General features: G+C 45.5%; 5 protein-coding genes and 1 long non-coding RNA gene across 10 annotated transcripts; 4 read left to right on the top strand and 2 right to left on the bottom strand.

The window, feature by feature from the left end:
- Positions 1-191: 191 nt before the first annotated feature.
- Positions 192-2,063, bottom strand: LOC135585955 (probable inactive poly [ADP-ribose] polymerase SRO3). Of its 2 annotated transcripts, none has more exons than XM_065107955.1 (6): positions 1,908-2,063; positions 1,275-1,708; positions 954-1,195; positions 755-885; positions 556-651; positions 192-398 (listed from the first exon to the last, which is right to left on the bottom strand). In XM_065107955.1, the coding sequence occupies exons 2-6, from the start codon at positions 1,691-1,693 to the stop codon at positions 351-353; spliced, it is 936 nt and encodes a 311-aa protein (XP_064964027.1). In that variant the 5' UTR covers positions 1,694-1,708; positions 1,908-2,063; the 3' UTR covers positions 192-350. The 2 variants fall into 2 exon arrangements, with proteins under 2 accessions (XP_064964027.1, XP_064964028.1); XM_065107956.1 differs by having other exon boundaries at positions 1,275-1,703.
- Positions 2,064-2,207: 144 nt separating this feature from the next.
- Positions 2,208-4,242, top strand: LOC135612122 (uncharacterized). Of its 2 annotated transcripts, none has more exons than XR_010486777.1 (3): positions 2,208-2,423; positions 2,947-3,422; positions 3,716-4,242. It is a non-coding gene; the product is annotated as an uncharacterized LOC135612122 (long non-coding RNA). The 2 variants fall into 2 exon arrangements; XR_010486776.1 differs by having other exon boundaries at positions 2,219-2,423; positions 2,947-3,143.
- A 414-nt stretch (positions 4,243-4,656) lies between these two features.
- On the top strand, positions 4,657-11,047 carry LOC135612118 (DNA topoisomerase 2-like). The gene is made up of 20 exons (XM_065107948.1): positions 4,657-5,295; positions 5,559-5,851; positions 5,942-6,008; positions 6,112-6,382; positions 6,461-6,660; positions 6,747-6,956; positions 7,051-7,164; positions 7,247-7,360; positions 7,458-7,622; positions 7,707-7,892; positions 8,002-8,157; positions 8,242-8,375; positions 8,466-8,634; positions 8,706-8,894; positions 8,968-9,154; positions 9,235-9,284; positions 9,373-9,798; positions 9,887-10,081; positions 10,171-10,264; positions 10,351-11,047. Exons 1-20 carry the CDS (start codon positions 4,723-4,725, stop codon positions 10,956-10,958), a joined length of 4,401 nt encoding a protein of 1,466 aa, XP_064964020.1. The 5' UTR covers positions 4,657-4,722; the 3' UTR covers positions 10,959-11,047.
- A 660-nt stretch (positions 11,048-11,707) lies between these two features.
- On the top strand, positions 11,708-13,186 carry LOC135612121 (late embryogenesis abundant protein At5g17165-like). The gene is made up of 2 exons (XM_065107954.1): positions 11,708-11,936; positions 12,732-13,186. The coding sequence occupies exons 1-2, from the start codon at positions 11,818-11,820 to the stop codon at positions 13,000-13,002; spliced, it is 390 nt and encodes a 129-aa protein (XP_064964026.1). The 5' UTR covers positions 11,708-11,817; the 3' UTR covers positions 13,003-13,186.
- LOC135612120 (uncharacterized) lies at positions 13,012-16,486 on the top strand. Of its 3 annotated transcripts, none has more exons than XM_065107953.1 (4): positions 13,012-13,151; positions 13,230-14,227; positions 14,359-14,442; positions 14,542-16,486. In XM_065107953.1, exon 4 carries the CDS (start codon positions 14,546-14,548, stop codon positions 16,265-16,267), a length of 1,722 nt encoding a protein of 573 aa, XP_064964025.1. In that variant the 5' UTR covers positions 13,012-13,151; positions 13,230-14,227; positions 14,359-14,442; positions 14,542-14,545; the 3' UTR covers positions 16,268-16,486. The 3 variants fall into 3 exon arrangements, with proteins under 3 accessions (XP_064964025.1, XP_064964024.1, XP_064964023.1); XM_065107952.1 differs by having other exon boundaries at positions 14,351-14,442; XM_065107951.1 differs by lacking the exon at positions 14,359-14,442.
- Positions 16,487-17,124: 638 nt separating this feature from the next.
- LOC135612119 (uncharacterized) lies at positions 17,125-19,513 on the bottom strand. Its single transcript, XM_065107949.1, has 5 exons — positions 19,381-19,513; positions 18,630-19,287; positions 18,271-18,534; positions 17,344-18,179; positions 17,125-17,259 (listed from the first exon to the last, which is right to left on the bottom strand). Exons 1-5 carry the CDS (start codon positions 19,492-19,494, stop codon positions 17,206-17,208), a joined length of 1,926 nt encoding a protein of 641 aa, XP_064964021.1. The 5' UTR covers positions 19,495-19,513; the 3' UTR covers positions 17,125-17,205.
- Positions 19,514-19,674: the final 161 nt, after the last annotated feature.

Here is a 19,674-nt window from a genome sequence, read left to right as displayed (position 1 = left end):
TTCACCCTTTGGATCTCCTGTAGTGTATCTATTTATCCCGTCGTCGGAGCCGTACGAATACATTATGACTGGGTTAGTCTTCAGCTACGCACACAGGCTGCCACACGAGCCACCAACGAACCTAAAACAAAGCCAGCTGAAGTAGGAATTCCTACTTTGTTGCCGACAACAACAAAACAAAACAAAATCAATGCAAGAAAAAAAGAAGCAATCCTGTTTTGAATCTGGTCGGGCTTGAACTTATCATAGAAGTTGTAATTTGCACACATCAGGGCCCGTGACAGTCAACATAATCCTGCAAGTAAAAGGGTATGCTTCAAAGGCATCAAATATAGTCCATCATCTCTTCACTAGCTTTTTCCGTCCTTCTGAGAAGCAAGAATGGAACATGCTGCTTTCTGAAGAATAAAGAAGAGAGCAAGTCGTTAGCACAGCTTCAAATTATAGTCACTCTACAACAAATAATTGAGCGAGTAAGATATATTAGCTTGTGACATTTGGATCTGAGCATCGTATCGAAGCATTTAGCAGCAGCGAGTAGCTAAGTAAGCAAACCTTGACTCGAATTGATTTGATGGCACAAAGCAATATCTTGTCCCCTGCTATATGTCTGATCCGACGAACGAGCTGTTGCCTTGTGGTTTTCCTTTCCTGCACCAAACATAATGGTACGTAAACAAGTAAATCTATTGCAGTGACTCCTGTGACGAGGAATACAATGATGAATATTTTGGAAGGAGACAGCCCAGCATACCATGAGTTCATTATGCAACCTTCTAATTTGGCACATCGTCGACCGAGGCAAAATCCTGGATAACATGGATATCAGATCTTTGATAGAAGTCCATGGCGAAGTAGGTCGAGATCCTGGCTCCTTCGAGAGTCCTGTAGTCAGCGCACACTAGTGTTCATCCTTCATATTTCCCAGTAACACGATGGGAGAAATTGCATACCTCTGGTACGAAAATCCACTTTGATGCTCATCACATACAGCGGCAGCACACGAGTTTGGGCATCAGAGTACCATATAATGTATCTGGTGGGAGTGTTTTGGTTGTCAACAGCAGAATCAAAGCTGTGGGAGCTGGGCTGAGATTGACGAGAGCCACGGACGACCTCTTCCACCGCGCCCAAGATCACCCGACACAGCAGAACATGTCTCAGCCCCCTTTCATCAGCGGTTGCGGACATCACGCTGCAAAATTAACAGAGTCGAAATCTCCGAGACGTATGCGCGTGGAGACGTATTGATTCAGGCTTTAATTGCAGCCCACCTGTTGATGGCGAATGGCTCCGGAGTAAAGTACAGGCCAAGGCCGAAATAGCCACCGTCGTCGGGCGCCCCAGAAACATCGAAGCCATCCGTGATGGTCCGGATCACCTTCTCCTTGGGAGCTTCATAGAACGCGACCTTGTCGTTCGGATGCTCGCCACGTTTTTGTTGCGTGGCTTTCAGCTGATCGTGGAAGGCCTCCCAACATGATCTTCTGGTGGGCGTGGAGCGCAGCACACGGTGGAGCTCCACCAAGGAACAGTGCGGCACAAGTGTAGCGATATTTGTGTAGAACCTGTGCTGCACGATGACGAATTCGTCGCTCTCCTCTCTTACCTTGATCATTCCGTTGGCCCCAAATCCACCCGTCGCGTCGTCGGATTTCGACCGACCGTTTCCCACATTGCTCTTCTTCTCCATACAATCCTTCCTTTACTTCACAAAATCGCACAGAAATAAATCATCATCAGATCTCTCGAGGCAACAAATAGAAGATGGTAGAGAAATCAACATACATACAAAAAATCACATGAAAAATCAGCTAATTTCCTTTCCATGAGAATTAACGCGACGTCGAGCGTGGATCAAAACGAAGAGGAAACGAAGAGATGAGACATCTGGAGATTGGAATTACCTTGAAGGACAGATGACTGAGCGTCCTTCCCGATGGTGGGAGAGTGCGTGAGGAGAAACGAGAGGGCGGTTATAAATAGCACGGAACCGACCGCCTCTCTCATGTCACCGTGGCTGGCGAGAGTGGGATACATCGACTTGGTACCATACGCGGAATGGGGCGAGGCATTTGTTGCCTTGGAAGCATTTAATGCATTTTATGGTTTTATATGTGTCCCACGTGCACAAATGTGGGTGGCAATTAATGCAATAATAGTGCATCGGCCTGGGTATCAATGTCATTCTGAAGAAGTCCGATCGTATGCTTGGTCTCACTCCGCCTCCTCCCCGACACCCACAGCCACACCACCCGTTTCACCTAATATGGAGAATCCGATTCGTTTCCATGTTTCCAGCCCTAATCCTCCAATCTATCTCGCCCTTCCTACCATCCTCCGCCCCGCGGCCGCACGGCCGACTGCTGCATACCTCCGTGATTCCAACGGCGTCCATTACCTCTGCTTGCAGGCTGAGACAGGTATCCATCTCAGTTTGCGACGGTTTACTTTCTTTAGCTTTTTACATCCCGTATGTGACTATCCTTAGGGCTTTTAGAATTTTGATCGGTTTATCATGAGATAGAATTCGGATTGATGAATACAACTTTACGTTCTCCATCAATAAGGTGCAAACTTCATGGTTGTGAATATTACTGGTCTGATGTAAATGAAACCCTTACAGTGATGCACATATATTTAGTAGGTAGCTTGAAATAATAGATTCTTGTTTATGAATTAGCATTGAGTTTTATGTTTATCATAAGGTTTTACATGTACCCACTGCGACCCTTTATTAGGTTTTGTTTGTCCTGTTGGGTGGATTGGAAGTAATGGCTCCATCATATAGAATGCAGTTTTTGATATATCCTACAACATCAAAATTCACATGAAAAGAATTGAATTTTCTGCATGCACAAATAGTCTTCAGCCATATCTCAGAACTGAGTTCTCTTTATAAGCATAATTCTCTTGGTCAGTTGCTAATTGGTTTTCATATCATAGGCAATTGACACAGCGCAAAGTCGTTAACATCCATCGACTTATCATGCATGCTGCTCTGGAAGAGGAAGTTATGAACCTGCAGAAGTCCAAAGTAACATTTGCTGATGATGTTATCAATGCAGAGAATGCAGTCCTGAAAACCATGAACACAGACCAATTGCTCAATCTTTTTTGCTTCTTCACCAACCGTTCGAATGGTAAGTTACATTGCTTGTTGTGCATGTTCAATTTCTTTCTAGAATTGCTTTTTTATGTAGCCAAATCACAGTTCATCCGATATAATTAATTTCCTTGGTCTTGGTATTTTGACATGAAAACAATTGTGTAATGATATGTCTGAAAGAACATGGAGAAGGGAACTCCAGCTTCAAGCAGCTCCAGTAATGACGTGAACAAAACTTAAGCCAGCCCTCGGAAAAGCTTAATGGCTGAGTCTTGAAGGATATTGCAGTTTAATGTCGATTCCATTTTTCGAGGTGTAGCCCCATGATTTTTTTTTCTTTGTTCATTGCATAGGTTCAAGATGGACATTCCAAATGTGTAAAGCTCAGTTGTATGGCCTATCTAGTCGAGTAGCGGTTCCCAATTGTCTGCTGCCCATTACATATGTTATAAGCTTTCAACTAATCTAAGTGTACTCTCCATGGCGATTTGCTCTTATAAATCAGATTGTTGTATTTATGAACAAATGGTTTGTTTGGTTTTTGTTATTTTTTCTGGATCACTTTCAACTGATAACAAACATGTATCTTCTTTTCTCTTCTTTCAGAATTTGCCTATGTTACTACTTGGAGTTGTCAACAAGGAGATACGCTCTATTCAAGTTTAGCAAACTCAACCCGAGGAGGTCTAAACCAAGCTCATTTCTGATGGAGCATTTGACGCAACATCGAACCTAGCGGAGACGAATGCTGATGCAAGGACTGCTGGATGTTTGTTTGTCGAATGCAAGTTCATACAAGATGGTAGCTGTTGGACCGACGAACATCTGGCCGTCTAGGAAGGAATCTCCGCTGCAATCCAACTAGGTGTACCTAAGCTTATTATTGAGACGATGATGAGTGGATTGTAATGCTTGTTTAAGGAGGAACCTCCTCTTGGTTCCTCCTAAACTGTGTTCGGAAAATTTTTGCATCCCTTCTTATTTTTGTTAATCAAAAGATGGTTTATATTTCTAAAGAGTGCAATCAATGTGTCCTGAACTCAGAAGTTTTGTCTTCCCTTTGGATCTGTCGTGTATTATCTATCATCTTTGATGCTAATGGGAAACTTTGTACTCGTTTTGTTGAGGTTTAATTAGAGCTTATTCTCTCTCTTTTTTAAGTAGAATGTTGCATTTTGATTAATGGTGCAAAAGTTCTTACGATCCAACGGATTGGAAGAAAGGCTACAAAATAGTGCAGCTAGAGACTAAATAAGGATGTTAGAGACTTGTCTAAAGTTCAATTAATCAATTATTTTTTGGAAAAAAAATAGTAAGCGAGAGAAAGAGAAACCGACCTGATTGGATGCCGGCGTTGGGCCCCATTCCCCATCGTGCCCGCCAATCCGCTTCGTTCGTCAGACTTCCCTTCCGAGGAACCGTTGGATCCGCTCTCCCAACCTCGCTGCACCGTCCAATTCAAATCCCCTGCGCCACTGCCCCTTCAAATTTCAAATCCCCCAACCGTTGCAACCCTACTTTGCCTTTCTATCGATCAATAAAGAGCCTCCAACAGCACTCATCGCTCGCTATTTGGTCTCTCTTTCGGACACAAACTCTGTGTCTCCTCCGCCATGGCCGCCGAGAAGAAGTTGCCCCTCCAATCCAGCGCCACCTACAACTCCGCCATCGGCGGCCCTCCTGCGCCGGGCAAGAAGACGATCGAGGAGATCTACCAGAAGAAGACCCAGCTGGAGCACATCCTCCTCCGCCCCGACACCTACATCGGCTCCGTCGAGAAGCACGCCCAGACACTCTGGGTCTACGAGAACGGTGAAATGGTCCACCGCCCCGTCACCTACGTCCCTGGCCTCTACAAGATCTTCGACGAGATCCTCGTCAACGCCGCCGACAACAAGCAGCGCGACCCCTCCATGGACGCCGTCAAGGTCGAGATCGACGTCGACGCCAACCGCATCAGCATCTACAACAACGGCGATGGGGTCCCCGTTGAGATTCATCAGGAGGAGGGGGTCTACGTGCCGGAGTTGATCTTCGGCCACCTCCTCACTAGCAGCAACTACGACGACAATGTCAAGAAGACGACGGGTGGGAGGAATGGCTATGGAGCCAAGCTCACCAACATCTTCTCCACCGAGTTCATCATCGAGACCGCCGATGGCAAGAAGCAGAAGCGGTACAAGCAGGTAAATGATCTGGATCTCTGATTTCTTCCTTACTTCATTGTTCTCGCTCCAATAGGTGACTCTGGCAACGGATCACGGCACCTCCCCCCGATCTGCCCAGTCCTAATTTAGGATTAGGGTTCATTTCTGAGATTTTGCACATCTCTTAGGAACTAGGGTTTCCGATGGACATCTCAATAAGGTTTTCAAGGATGCTGTCTGATGCTTTGCTTGTGTTCTTTAGACGACATTGATATAATTTCTCTTGGGACTTTGGGTTGTAGGTGTTCACCGACAACATGGGAAAGAAGACTGACCCCTCCATCACCAAGTGCAAGGCAGGGGAAAACTGGACTAAGGTCACATTTAGGCCAGATTTGGCCAAATTTAACATGACATATCTCGAGGAAGACGTGGTTGCACTCATGAAAAAGCGGGTCGTCGACTTAGCCGGAACGCTAGGCAAGTCTGTCAAGGTCGAGTTGAACGGCCAACGACTGCCTCTGAAGACGTTCGCCGATTACGTCAACCTGTACCTTCAGTCCGCATCGAAGTCCAGACCTGAACCCCTCCCGAGGTTGGTTCTGCGAGCATCCGAGTTCCTCATCTTCTTTCTCGAGCCTTTTGTTGATTTAAAGATTAACTCATGGCTGATTCATCCGACCAGGATTGCGGAGAAAGCTAATGACAGGTGGGAAATTTGCGTCAGTCTAAGCGAAGGGCAGTTCCAGCAGGTACCCGTGGAAGTTGCTCTTGATGGGTCCTGTGTTTGGCATTGGATTTGCCTTGTTTTAGGTTGCATAAAGCTTGGATTTACGTCGTGTCTCATTCCAACAGGTCAGCTTCGTCAATGGCATTGCCACGATCAAGGGTGGAACTCATGTTGAATATGTAACCAATCAAATCACCAACCATATCATGACCATAGTGAACAAGAAAAACAAGAATGCCAACCTAAAGGCACATAACGTGAGGAGTCATCTGTGGGTCTTCGTCAATGCCCTTATCGACAATCCTGCCTTCGATTCGCAGACAAAGGAAACCTTGACCACTCGTCAGGGAAGCTTTGGATCAAAGTGTGAGCTCTCGCAAGAGTTCCTTAAAAAGGGTAAGTTCAAATCTTGACAGGCTTCTGCTTCTTTTATCTTCTATAAAGCAGGATAAAATTGAGTTTGTTTGTTTGCAGTTGCCAAGTCAGGAGTTGTGAACACTCTGCTCACATGGGCTGATTTCAAGCAGAGCAAAGAATTGAAGAAGACAGATGGTGCTAAAAGGCAGAGAATTACAGGCATCCCCAAGCTTGAGGATGCCAACGATGCTGGTGGGAAGAATTCTGACAAGTGTACCTTGATTTTGACTGAAGGAGATTCAGCCAAGGCTCTTGCAGTGAGATGATGTTTCAGCATACTTGAGCATGCGTAGTTTCAACTTCTCATTCCAAAGTATTATCTGATTACCTGTTTGGAATACAGATGGCTGGTATATCTGTAGTAGGGAGGAACTACTATGGTGTGTTTCCCCTGAGGGGTAAATTGCTGAATGTCAGAGAAGCCAACCATAAGCAGATACTGGATAACGCAGAAATCCAAAACATAAAGCAGATTCTTGGTTTGCAGCATGGAAAGGAGTATGATAGCGCTAAAGGCTTGAGATATGGTCATCTCATGATAATGACAGATCAGGTTTGACATCAGAGCTAAATTCAACTCTATTTTTACCATACTACTGAAATTAATTGTTGACATATTTAAGAATGGATCTTTCTGTTCCTTGAAGGATCATGATGGCTCTCACATCAAGGGGCTTTTAATTAACTTTATTCATACATTTTGGCCCTCTTTGCTGAAAGTTCCCTCTTTTATGGTTGAGTTCATAACACCACTTCTGAAGGTTAGTCTTGATAATGATGTTCAATGTAAGAGAACTATTGCATATGATGATATCTCAAAAGAAATATGTATCTTTTACGCAGGCGACTAATAACAAGAACAAGACTGTCCTATCGTTCTATTCCATGCCTGAATATGAAGCATGGAAAGAAAGTTTGGGAGGAAATGCAAATGGTTGGTCAATTAAGTACTATAAGGTTTGTTGCATTAGATAATAATGGATAGATTTTTCTTTGCATGCACAGTATCTTTAGATTTTGACATTGTCTATCCTTTATTTAATTGCTTTATCAGGGGTTAGGCACAAGTAAATCGGAAGAAGGAAAAGACTATTTTAAGGCCATAGACAAGCACAAGAAAGATTTTGTATGGGTGGATGAACAAGATGGAGATGCTATAGAATTAGCATTCAGCAAGAAGAAGATTGAGGCCAGAAAGAATTGGCTTCGACAATTTGAGGCAAGATGCATGGTTAACCTTTTAGCTTTATCCTATTTATTCTTGATTTGTATTCTGAGAAACACATCTCTTGAACTATTCCAGCCGGAAAATTATCTTGATCAAAGAGAGAAGCTCATCAAATACAGTGATTTTATCAACAAGGAGTTGATTCTATTCTCCAGGGCGGATCTGCAGAGATCAATACCGTCAATGGTTGATGGCCTGAAACCAGGTCAGAGAAAAATCTTGTTTTGCTCATTCAAGAGGAATTTTGTGAAGCAAGCTAAGGTATGTTGCGGGAGAGTTCAGGTGTACTTCATTCCACAGCAGAAATTTTGCATGTTGGATGGGAATTTGTAGTTTGATTTTATTTCATGCGTCTTTCTCTGTCGCACAGGTCGCCCAGTTCATAGGTTACGTTTCTGAGAAATCAGCCTACCATCACGGTGAGCAAAGTCTTGCCACAACCATAATCGGTATGGCTCAAGATTTTGTGGGTAGCAACAATATAAACCTTCTGCAACCCGAAGGACAATTTGGCACCAGACACCAGGTGAGTTTGCTAAAGATTTCTATTGCATCCTAATTGCATGTTGTGTACTGGTTTCTAATTAGTTTCTCCCCTCTCCAATAATAGGGAGGCAAAGATCATGCCAGTGCAAGGTATATCTTCACTTGTTTGTCACCAATCACAAGGTTCTTGTTCCCCAAGGATGATGACATTCTCCTTGACTACTTAAATGAGGATGGACAATCAATCGAACCCACTTGGTATATGTCGAGGATGCTCTGGTTTTATCTTTTCATATGACTGGTTGGACTCTGTTGAGCTTCTTTCTCATTGACATGTTAATCAATCAGGTACATGCCAATCATTCCTATGGTTTTAGCCAATGGAAGCGAAGGTATTGGAACTGGATGGAGTTCTTACATTCCCAACTATAATCCGAAAGACATTGTTGCCAATGTGAGGCGATTGCTGAACAATGAACCAATGCAGCCCATGGACCCTTGGTACCGAGGATTCACGGTCAGTGATGCTCTCTTTTTCTTGCTATTATTGGTGCATAAACAAGGTTTTCTAATAATCTATCTAATCAGGGCCGCATAGAGAAATCAGCAACAAAAGAAGCTGGCGTGACCTATACCATCACTGGTGCCATCGAGGAAGTCAACGACACTACACTGAGGATAACGGAGTTGCCGATCCGTAGATGGACCCAAGACTATAAAGAATTTCTTGAGTCCATGATGACCGGAAATGACAAGTCCAAAGAGCCATTCATTAAGGTAACTTGCTGATGAGAATAGTTTTGTGTGAGTTTTCCGCTAGAATACTAATTTGTTTGCACATTATTTACAGGATTATCGAGAGTACAATGATGACAAAACAGTGCACTTTGAGGTTACTCTGACAGAGGAGAACTTGAGCATTGCCAGGCAAGAAGGGCTGGAGAAAAAGTTTAAGCTGACTACATCAATTGGCACCACAAATATGCACCTATTTGACCCTAAGGGTGTCATTAAGAAATATGATAACTCGGAGCAGAGTGAGTTTCTTATTCAGCAAACATCAAGATGTATTCCTTCTCTGCTTGAATCAGTTACTGACACCTAACATTTTTTGCAGTTCTTGAGGAGTTCTTTCATCTGAGATATGAATTCTATGAGAAGAGAAAGGTGAGCATTCTGTGATTATTTTGTTCAAATTTTGTAGGTCATATATAAACATCGAGTATATGCTTGATCTTTCACCACATTCGAGCAGAAAGCACTTTTGGACAATCTCGAGTTCCAGTTGCTGAAGCTGGATAACAAAGTGAGGTTCATCCTTGGGGTGGTTAGAGGTGAGATAATAGTCAACAACCGGAAGAGAGCAGATTTGTTCCTCGAGCTGCAGCAGAAAGGTTTCGCTCCCATGCCAAAGAAGACAAAAGGCATCGATGCTGCTGCCACGGAAGAGGAGGAAGAAGATGAACAGGAGGAAGAGAGCCCAGAGGCAGGAAAACGTGGAGTAAAAGCCAGTGACTACGAGTACTTGATGTCTATGCCAATAGGAACGTTGACTTTGGAGAAGGTTCAAGAGCTTTGTGCAGAGAAGGACAAACTAGAGGGCGAGGTTGATGAACTAAGAAGGACATCTCCAAGATCTCTATGGTTGAAGGAACTTGATGCGTTGGAAGAGGAGTTAGATGTCAGTATCACTGCTACTTCAGAACTTTTTTTTCTAGTCTCCTCGTTCATTTTACTTGTTCTAATTTGCTGCCTACACTTGAAAACAGAAGCTAGAACGGAAAGATGCTGAAGCCGAGGAGATGAGAATGAAAAATAACGCTGGTGCCGGACCATCTAGACAAGCACCTAAGAAGCCAAGAAAGAAGGCTTCAAACAAATCTGTCACTGGGCCAGAGAAGACGGTAACTGACGCAGGACAAAAGAAGACTAACGGGGGATCCAAGAGAGCTCCTGTGAAGAAGGTTGATTTATTTTCCTTTGCTGATGGTTCATAGTTTGCTTCTGGAAAGTCTACTCCATCTTACCCAAGGCTTTGATTTTGCACTCTTAGAACACGGTGATTGAAAGTGATGAAGACGATGACATAGATGATCTGAAAGACCGGCTTGCTGCTTACAATCTTGACTCTTCTCCTGATCAAACAGGTGCCGGTTAGCATGCATGCCTCACATGTCATTTCTTTCCTTCACATGCAATTTATATGTATGCCTTTTGGTTTTCCAACTTGCAGTGATGGAAACTGATTCAGTAGTAGTAGAGCAGCAGGGAGGGCAGAAGAAACAAGCGAGTAGAACTGCTGCTGCAAGGAAGGCAACTCATACAGTCCTCTCCGATAACGAGGACGACGAAGTTCAAAATTACATGCCTACCATAGAGGAAGACAAAGACGAGGATTTCAATCTGGTGGAGCCTAAAGGACGGAAAGTTAGAGGGAGAAAGCCTGCGACTGAAAAGGCTAAACCGGCCACGACAACCAGGAAGAGGGGTCCGGCGCAGAGCAGCAAGCCTGTTTTGAGCCAGAAGTTGATCACTGAAGTGCTTAAGCCGGCAGAGAATGGAGGGAACTCCCCGGAGAAGAAGGTGAGGAAGATGAGGGATTCTCCTTTCAACAAGAGAAGTGGGTCAGTGCTGGGTAGGCCGACAAGTTCTCCCTCCGGGAGTGAAGACTCTAATGGGCCTTCACCTAGCGGCCCAGCGGAGACGACGAATGTTGTGGCAGCAGCACGGACCCGACCGAAGAGGGAGAACATGACCAAAGCCGTGTATGTGCTGAGTGATTCAGAGATCGAAGAGGATCCGCCTACCGATGACTCAGATTTCGATGATGAGGATGATTAACCGAGCGATGATGATGATTTGTCAGAGTCGAAATTTAATTGGATGTAGTCTAATGCCAATGTTGTCTCAAGTGGTATGAGCTCCACGTCCTTCTGCTTTACCAGAAAGATAAGGTTGATGAGACATGACCACTTCACCATGAAGACGGGCCATTATCCTTTCGGTGGAACGATAGACGTCCACGCCAGTGTTTGGTGAACCGAGCACGCCCATCACGCCACGGAATGTCCACACTGTGGTCTCTCACTGGCTCATAAATCATCAAGAGAGTTATCACTGGTTTGTATTGCCAATGCTCGTCGGTGAACAGCTCGAGGATTCATACAACTTGCATGCACCACACGACATGCCCGATCCAGTGGAAGAATCTCTTACAAATAGTTCCAATATATGTGCCCTCTCATAATCGACTGTAAAGGTTTTGTCCACCGTAATGCTTTTGACGAGGACACCGTAGCGAATGCTTCCAACGTAAAGTGCTCTATTATTGCCTACAATATTCCCAAACATACAATCTTTATGGTATGGACGTCACATCTCCCGTTACTTGATGCCAAAGGCATCGTCGTGATTACGGTCAATCTTGGAAACCGTAAATTAAGTTACAGAAAATTACAACGTTACCCATGCGAAGGACATTGTTGTCATTTAAAAGATTCAACGCCGTTGATGGGGGCAGCATTCTGTCAGCTGAAGTGGTTCACGGCGAGTAGGTGGGCGATTACCGCGGGTCCTCTATATATTTGCCGAAGAAGGGGGAAGGCAGTGGAGAGCGCGATCTTCTTCTTTGTTCCTCCGCCCCCTCTTCCCGACAAACACAGCGCTCTCTGCCTACTTTTAGATCTCATCTCTTCTTTGTATGGCAGCCAATTCGAAAGCGCCAGCGCTCGCTGCAGGGTTCGGAAAGCGATTCGTCAGCCAGATCTGGGCCGCTCCGGCTCCCGCCGCCGTCGCCTCTCTGGCACCTGTCTTTTCCAGGTATTAGGGCATCCTAACCAAGATGAATATTACTGCGTCGATTTAACTAACTCTTCTTCTCTATGGGTTTTGGGACACCTTTTGATCTGGTCTTGCTCGTAAAGAGAAATTTAAGTGGATCAACATCATGTTTCTGGATGAACTTAGGATCGTTTGCTTAGAACAGTGATTTGGTCGAGAACTTGGAGCTCTGATCTGATCTATCATTGGATACATTTGTGTCTTTCGATTCATCATACGTACCACGTTTCTTTGCACTCTCTGGCGTCACACCCGCTTTGTCGCTCATTGGCAGTTCAAAAAGAAGAATAGAATAAAAACCATGAAAAACCAATGAAGGACCGGTGCTTCCGTTGGTGGCGTTAGTGCGCTCTTACTACCGACTTCGCATCGTACGATCTCATCCGTACGATGCGTTCCTCGAGATCATCGACGTCTCATTTTTTCTCTTCTTTCTGTTATTTTCCTCCCAACCGCGCATCTTTTTTCCCAAAAAAAAAATAATTATAATAATAATTATTTTTTACCCGTTTATGACTTCCCGGTCTCACCAACCTCCCCAGGGTATCGTCTGCCCCGTTGGGTCCCCACCGGGCTCACCTGTGAGGACCTCACTACCTGCCTGCACAAGGGAGGTAGGTGAGACGGGTCGATGTGCATGTTAGCATATATCCACATCCGGGACGGTATTGCATCACGTAGCCCATTGTGGCGGTGCCGTCGAGTTCGACGCGTTCATTCTGACATGAATAGGACAAAACCCACAACTTTGACATAAACTAGTGCTTTGTGCAGGAGGAGGGCCGTGCACGTCTCGTCGTACGATAAGAACGTTGACGAGCTGGTGCCGCCGAGCGTGGTGCCGGACCATGTGATCGACGCTAACTCCGACAAGTATTGGAGCCCGCACCCCACCACCGGCGTCTTCGGACCGGCCGACGAGGGCAGTGCCTCCGCTGCTGCCGGCGAGAAGGTGGCGGCCGCTCCAGGCAGCGGCCCGTCTGCGCTGGACCAGACCGTGTGGTTCCGCCCCCTGGAGGACTTGGATAAGCCTCCTCAGCCCTGACCGCTGCATCTGTCGCCTCTGCGGGAATAAATAACAGCGAGCAATATGTACCTATATGCTTGTGTTGAATGCATGTTCAGAACTCTTTGCTTGGACTCAGTATGGCGTGCTATGGTAACTATGATGATGATGATGATGATGGTGATAATGTAAATGGCGTGCGGTACTGCGTATCTTTGTTTGATCTTTTCTGTTATATGCATTTAAACTGCCAACTTAATCTGCAGATTTCCTTCGAAGGATGTATTGCTAATTGTATTACTTTGCGGTCTTTTCTGGATACCGTGGTGATGGAGGCGTGGATTGCTTCGGAAGTTGATCTCATCTGTTTTGGGAAACGAGAAGCTTTAAGAGATCAGTTTTTCCATTTCTTTGGATCTGTGCAAGAAGATGCCTTGGTTGCAATTAATGATCATAACAGATGCCCCCTTTTTATTCATCTGAAACAGGAAAAAAAACAATCCATTTAAGAAGCGTAAACAGCGTAGGTGTGTGACAGAAGATTCAATTGCTTCGCAGTGATGACAGGCAGGTGAAGGTTCAGAACATTAGGCAGTGTTCACTGGGATGCTGATGCGCACGTGAATCTCGTGGCTAGCAGCTCATGCATCACTCCCTGTGGAATCACAAACGAGGTTGGAATTTGGGAAAGTTCATGAACAAGAAGAATCATTCAATCCACAGGCTATTATCACATTAAACATGTGGCAGTCTGTGCTGCAAAACTCAAGAGTAAGGTTGCGACTCATTCAAGCCGCAAGGCTGCTCCTGCTGTCTCCTCCTCGAGAATAAGAGAGAAAGAGTATCCGTCGGTTGCGGATTCGACGATCGATCTCTTCTCAAATTAAGGCTTTAATAAGTGGATTCCGACTTAATTGCAATACCCGTTCTGTTGTTGTTCTGACACGTAAGATTAGTCTTTATTACCTTCTTTTAATAAACCTTTCTGATGGCTATTTTCGCTACCCACCTAGTGATTGGACAGAAAAATGGGGCCCATTCTCTTCGTCGAATCACCACCAGACACGTAGTTGCCAACAAAGAAGCCATCGGCAAATCCGACTACGACTGCGTCATCTGAGCCGTTCGATGCGGATTCAGACGGCGATGCTGCGCCTATAACTAGTACTCGATCCCTCGTTCCTCGCCTCTCCCGGAGGTGGCTGCGGGAAAAAGAAGAAAGGAGAATCTAATGCCCTCAAATCCTTCTTCTCTCTAAATCCGGGTGAGACTCTCTCTCTCTAAATCCTTCTTCTACTACGCTCTTCGATCTGTTTTCGTTGTAATTACTGGAGATTTCCCTTTGTTTCGTGTTTGATTTCGACCGAATGTAACTTTTAATTCTCAGCTTTCTAGGGTTTCGTTTTTCGATCGCTACATGCTTTGCCACTTTAGAGGGAACCGTAACCCTACTTCATCTTCCGCAAGATAATTGCGCCGGTGAAGAACGAGATCTCATTCTAGTCGAAGGGAACAAAAATCCTTGCTTTTGGTGCTGGCTTTGGCTAGGGTTTCTGATTGGACTCTTTTTGGTGGCAGAAGGATGGATCTGAATCTCCACCTCGGTCTGCCTCGCTCCCCACCTCCACGCCGTCGTGATCTCGGTTCTGATCTCTCGCTCAGCTCGTTGCCTCCCCGGCCGTCTCCTTCCACCACTGTCGAGGACGGCCGTGCTCCAATTCCCATGTCGGGGGCCGTGGAACCATCGGAGTCTCACCCTCCCCACGCTAATTCGCAAGCCGAATACGGCCCTGAGCTGCCGGTTGTTCTACCGTCCGATAGAGTCTACACTCCCGAGTACGCCTCGTGCTTCGCTCCTATTCAACCGGTTGTTGGAGACCCTGAAGGAACTGACGCCCCATATTCTCCTATCCGTGTCGAACACCTGCCTGCTCTGCAGGAACCGGGTGAAGCTTACTTGCCACCTTTTGTTCGTGGATCAGCAAACCATCAAGATCACGGCGCAGCAACCTTTAGCTTTTACCCCTCAATTACCGTTCAAACAGGTGAATCCCTGCGTCCGGCAGATGGGCCCTCTTCGAGAACTGGGCCCTCTTGCTACCCTGATTTATGTTTCAGCAGGCTGATGCAGTCGAGCAATCGATGGCCAAACAGGCGATTTAGGTCTTCGCTTCCGCATTCTGGTGAGAGGCTCAGTTTTGGTTCATCATTGTTGCCTAATCCTGAGCAGAGGGTGCCTGACATAGTGAGCTCCCAAAGACCTTCGGAATGCAATGATAAACACAAACTGATTGCTGAAAACAAAGCAATGGAAGCTTCAGAAGACGAGAGGGAAGATAAAAGTAAAAGTGCTGCTAACTTTGAGTGCAATATTTGCTTCGATATGGCTGCAGAACCTGTTGTTACTTCATGTGGTCATTTATTTTGCTGGCCATGTTTGTACCAGTGGCTGCATATTCATTCCGATCACAAAGAATGCCCTGTATGCAAAGGCGAGGTAACCGAACCAAAGATCATACCTATTTATGGTAGAGGGAGTTCACAAACTGGTGTTGAAAAGAAAAATGGGGAAGATGCAGAATCGGCCATTAAAATCCCACCAAGGCCACATGGAAATAGATTTGAGAGCTTTAGGCAGCAGGTTTGGTCTGTTTCGAGGAGACTGGATGAGGGAATTGCGGCATCTTGGAGGCGCATTCTGGATCAGCAAATACGTACTGGAAATAGATATGGAGCATTTGCAGATCCAAGCCAGCAAGATATATATGACAGTGTTCATGGTAGAGCTCTAATTAGGCTGAGGATGAGAAGAATGTCGAGGGAGGTGAACCCTGAAAGTGGATCTATCACCGGGGAGCTTGGATTGCCTGTAAACAATATGCCAACCCCTATTGCAAGTAACACAGATTCTATTTTTCAAGATGGAGCTAGGCACCAGTTTTCCATGTATGATGTTGGCAGAGACAGATCGGCTGCTATAACTGCTAACTTTGGTAGGGTGGTTGGACAATTTACAAGTAGTGGTAATGGATATGGTGCATCTACTTCATCTGTTGATCCTCCAAATTCCAGCCCATTTGTGAGTGGGCCTCGGGTTGAATCAGCATTGGCTGCCGATCAAGCTTCTGCTTCTAGCACCATGGCAGACATACAGGGAGATGTTGCTAGTTCTGATGCCCTTGCAGAACCATATAATGCCGGGTCATCTTGGTTTAATATGAGGAGAGGTAGAAGCAGCACCTCTGGTTCCTTTGATGCTGACGGAGGTGTTCTTGACTCGTCTAAGAGAAGAAGATTGAACTAATTCTCCTTGACTAGTAGTGATTTGAGGCATCTTCTGCTTATTCACCTCTTGGTACGTGTTTAGATAATAAATCAAGTGGAGTAATATAATTAGTTGCTTCTATGATATGTTCATCTTCATCGGATTATCTTCATTACATACAAATCATACCCAGCATAACATGTATACTGGAAAGTTCTGACAGCTCCATCTTTCAATATTAATGGCTAGTTTTCTCCATCTGAAGTCGCCATCTAGTGGAATAACAATATTTATGGTTCTGATTATTGAGTTGTACTGTTGGTTTTGCAATTGTGATGCCAAACCAAAATGCTGATAAGAGAACCATTTTTGGAACTACACAAATTGTTATATCTTTTTCTCTAAGAGTTGTACTGTTAATTTTTTTGCACAAACTGTTGATTTGCAATTGTGATGCTAATAATCTAAAATGCTTGATAAGAAGACCATTTTCGAAACTAAACGGATTGTTGGATATTTTGTCTACCAATTTGTTGATTTTGCATTTGTGATGAGAAAGACCATTTCATTTCATTGACACATCAGAAATCCAATTAAGGTCCATTTCATTCAGTAGTAGTCTCTCGTTTGGCTACTTGATCGTTTGGCTACTTGAGTTCATGCACATCCAAATAGGTAGGTTAAATTGAGTTGGGTGTAAGTCATGGTTCCCTGTTGCCATCTTTGCAAATGCTAAAGAAATTGAAGTTTACTTGTGGAAAGCACAAAAATACATGTTTATTCAATTCAGGACAAAAAAAAAAAAAAAAAAAAAAAGAGTGCCTGCTCTGCTGCAGAAACCATGGTTTCTTCTTAGCACAAACAACAGACTCACATCTCATACTGAAATCCAAAAATAGAAGCAAATGACAGCTTCTATATATTTTAGTCTCTCTCCTTATTATGGCCAATCATCATCATCATCATCAACATCTCCGCTAGATAATGATGTTCTTGTTTATCTCAGCAAGAGCCAATCTCCTTCCTTCCTCCTGGTCAACAAAAGACAAAAGGTATCAAAACACATGATCCCAAGGCCGAATCCTGACAAGAACTCATAACCTTTGATGCCTTACCTTGCCGTTGAGGTCACTAATCTTCTCCTTGTACAGCATCTTCAGCTTTCTCAAGCTCATACAGTTCAAGTCTACATGCGAACCCTGTTTCTCAGCATCAGTTTCCACCCTGACTTCCCCGCACATGACTGCTGTCCTGGTTGACTCATCCAAGCTTTTCTTCTCATCGTCAGCATCACAGTGTTGGCACTTGTCCCCGTGCTCGATCTTGTTCTCACTTTTCTCCACCTCGAAGATCACTCCAGCAGCCTTCAGTGTCATCCCAGATGCAGCTCTAACCTCAACTTGGGTCAAGGTTTCAGCAGTCAAGTCGACACCATTTGATCTCCTCTCGGAGCTCCTTGAATATAGATGAATCTGCTGGGGAGGAGAGGAAGCAACAACTTCAGCAGTGTTGTCTACTGCGTCCTTTTCTGAAGCTGAAAGATCCAGGACGCTGGAATTCTTTGTTTCCTCCTCTCTCTTGCTTTGCTCCTCCACAGCATCTCCTTCGATCTCCAGATTCTCTAAACAAGATACGAGCCCCTTGACAGGTGATTCTTGTTCTCCTTCGCAGCCTCTCTCTGCATCTGGTACTGGTTCTTCATTGACCACTTCAGCTTCGTCTTCTTCAGCGTCGTCTACGGCCAGCTGATGCAGGGGAAGACTGGTGTTCTCGACGACCACATTGCTGTCATGCTCACAGTTCTCGCCATGGACATCTTTGTCTCCATCTCCATCAGTCTCTTCCTCGATCTTCTCTGGTGACTTCATGACGCAGAGATGAGAAGCATCCCCTGGTGTCGAATCTGACGGCTTCGTGTCGTCTTTTTCGAAAGAATCATTCGTTTTGATGCCTAGAGTTCACATGGATCATCATCACTGGTTAGGAACTGCAAGGGTAAGAAGCAAGAAGCTTCACAGAATAAATACTTGATAAGGCTTTACCTTCTTCCACTTCTTCTTCTGGTTGAGTCTCAATTTCCAACTCATTTACGTCATCGGATCCTTCAGATTCTGGGATCAATCCATCTTTTTCGAGCTGGTGCGGTGGAAGATCGGCTTCTACGACCTCCAAGTTGGAATCTCGTTCGCACTTTTCACCGTCAATTCCTTGAGTCTCTTCGAGATCAGGCATCTTGCCTGTTGCCAAATCTGAGGTCTTCTTCCGAGAACCATCGTGTCCCTCCATGTAATTGTTGGCCTCGACGACTATAGTTCACATAGACGATCTCTAATAAGAAACGAAGAAAGACATGGTGGAATTAAAGGAAGGAAGAATCCACACTGCGGTTCATCATCTTCACCTTCTTCCGCTTGTTCTGCTGCTGTTGCTGCTTCTTCTTGGCCCAAGGTTTCCATCTGACGGATCGAAGCCCTCGCCCTGGTCCTCGTGCTCCTCCTCATGGTTGTCGTGGTGTCATCAACAGCAATCGACTTCGAGGACTGCCTCGTCCGGCGAGTTGTGATCCTCGACGAAACCACCGTGTCTTCTGTCCCTTCTTCCACCCTAACCGAGGACTCGGCTCCCCTCCTAGCCGTCGTTCTCCGGCCAGTTCTAGTGGCTGGAGTTTTGGTTGCCTTGACGAGACCATCTTCCGCGGCTTCGACATCCTCTTTCTTGCTCGTCCTTCTTCTGGTGTTCCTCGTGGTCGTCGCCCCTTGGGACTTCTTCGTGGTGCTGCGCTTGACCAAAGCTATGGGTGTCGTCTCTGCAGGTCCATCCTTCTCCTCTTTATCTTCTTCTTCCGAGAACAGCTTCTCGATCTCGGAGGCCTTTGCGGTCACTCGACGAGCCCGAGGCAGGGGGCTCGCCTGCTGCTCTCTGGGCTCAACAAGTGCGGGAGCCACCGCCCGGCGAGCGGAGGTCCCGCGAGAGGAGCACGGGAGGTCGGTCGAGATGGCCTGAGCTTTCTTGGGGGACTGATTCCACAGCTTTTCCTCCATGCCCTCAATCCCTCCGCCCTGTTTGAGTAACCAAACACACACGATTGAGATGAGGAAAGAGGGAACAAAAATGTAAAAGGAAAGGAAGGGGGAGGTGGGAGAAGATCATACGGCGTGGAGAGCCTGGAGGGCGTCGGCCATGGCGACGTTGGTAATGTTGGCAGGGATGCGGTTCTTCTTGCAGAGGGCTTGAAGCTCTCTCCTCGGCAGGCTGTGGAAGTCCATGGTTGGCTTTCTCTTGCCTTTCTCTTCTCCTCTTCCTCCTCCTCCTCCTCCTAAGGGTTGGCTCGGTTGGGTTGCACGGTGGCGGCGTTTCTCCCTACTTCCTTTTATAACAGCGAGAGGTAAGAGGGTTTTTTGTGTGTACGAAATTTGAATTATTCGACCGTTGCCAACAGATTCTCG

This window comes from Musa acuminata, chromosome BXJ2-5 (genome assembly GCF_036884655.1).
Source record: "Musa acuminata AAA Group cultivar baxijiao chromosome BXJ2-5, Cavendish_Baxijiao_AAA, whole genome shotgun sequence".
NCBI lineage: Eukaryota > Viridiplantae > Streptophyta > Magnoliopsida > Zingiberales > Musaceae > Musa > Musa acuminata.
Note: the sequence above shows the minus strand (reverse complement) of the source record. Positions and strands in the feature narration are given on the sequence as shown.

What these genes read in the sequence shown, in the direction of transcription:
- LOC135612121 (XM_065107954.1), top strand. Translation starts at nt 11,818, where the DNA reads ATGGCAGCCAATTCGAAAGCGCCAGCGCTCGCTGCAGGGTTCGGAAAG. An exon ending in CTGGCACCTGTCTTTTCCAG is followed by an intron (nt 11,937 to 12,731) that starts GTATTAGGGCAT and finishes TGCTTTGTGCAG; the next exon opens with GAGGAGGGCCGTGCACGTCT.
- LOC135612118 (XM_065107948.1), top strand. Translation starts at nt 4,723, where the DNA reads ATGGCCGCCGAGAAGAAGTTGCCCCTCCAATCCAGCGCCACCTACAAC. An exon ending in GCAAGAGTTCCTTAAAAAGG is followed by an intron (nt 6,383 to 6,460) that starts GTAAGTTCAAAT and finishes GTTTGTTTGCAG; the next exon opens with TTGCCAAGTCAGGAGTTGTG. An exon ending in ATATGATAACTCGGAGCAGA is followed by an intron (nt 9,155 to 9,234) that starts GTGAGTTTCTTA and finishes CATTTTTTGCAG; the next exon opens with TTCTTGAGGAGTTCTTTCAT.
- LOC135612119 (XM_065107949.1), bottom strand. Translation starts at nt 19,494, where the DNA reads ATGGACTTCCACAGCCTGCCGAGGAGAGAGCTTCAAGCCCTCTGCAAG. An exon ending in AGCAGAACAAGCGGAAGAAG is followed by an intron (nt 18,535 to 18,629) that starts GTGAAGATGATG and finishes TGTGAACTATAG; the next exon opens with TCGTCGAGGCCAACAATTAC. An exon ending in AGAAGAAGAAGTGGAAGAAG is followed by an intron (nt 18,180 to 18,270) that starts GTAAAGCCTTAT and finishes TGTGAACTCTAG; the next exon opens with GCATCAAAACGAATGATTCT.
- LOC135585955 (XM_065107955.1), bottom strand. Translation starts at nt 1,693, where the DNA reads ATGGAGAAGAAGAGCAATGTGGGAAACGGTCGGTCGAAATCCGACGAC. An exon ending in GAGCCATTCGCCATCAACAG is followed by an intron (nt 1,196 to 1,274) that starts GTGGGCTGCAAT and finishes TTAATTTTGCAG; the next exon opens with CGTGATGTCCGCAACCGCTG. An exon ending in GGTTGCATAATGAACTCATG is followed by an intron (nt 652 to 754) that starts GTATGCTGGGCT and finishes TGTTTGGTGCAG; the next exon opens with GAAAGGAAAACCACAAGGCA.
- LOC135612120 (XM_065107951.1), top strand. Translation starts at nt 14,546, where the DNA reads ATGGATCTGAATCTCCACCTCGGTCTGCCTCGCTCCCCACCTCCACGC.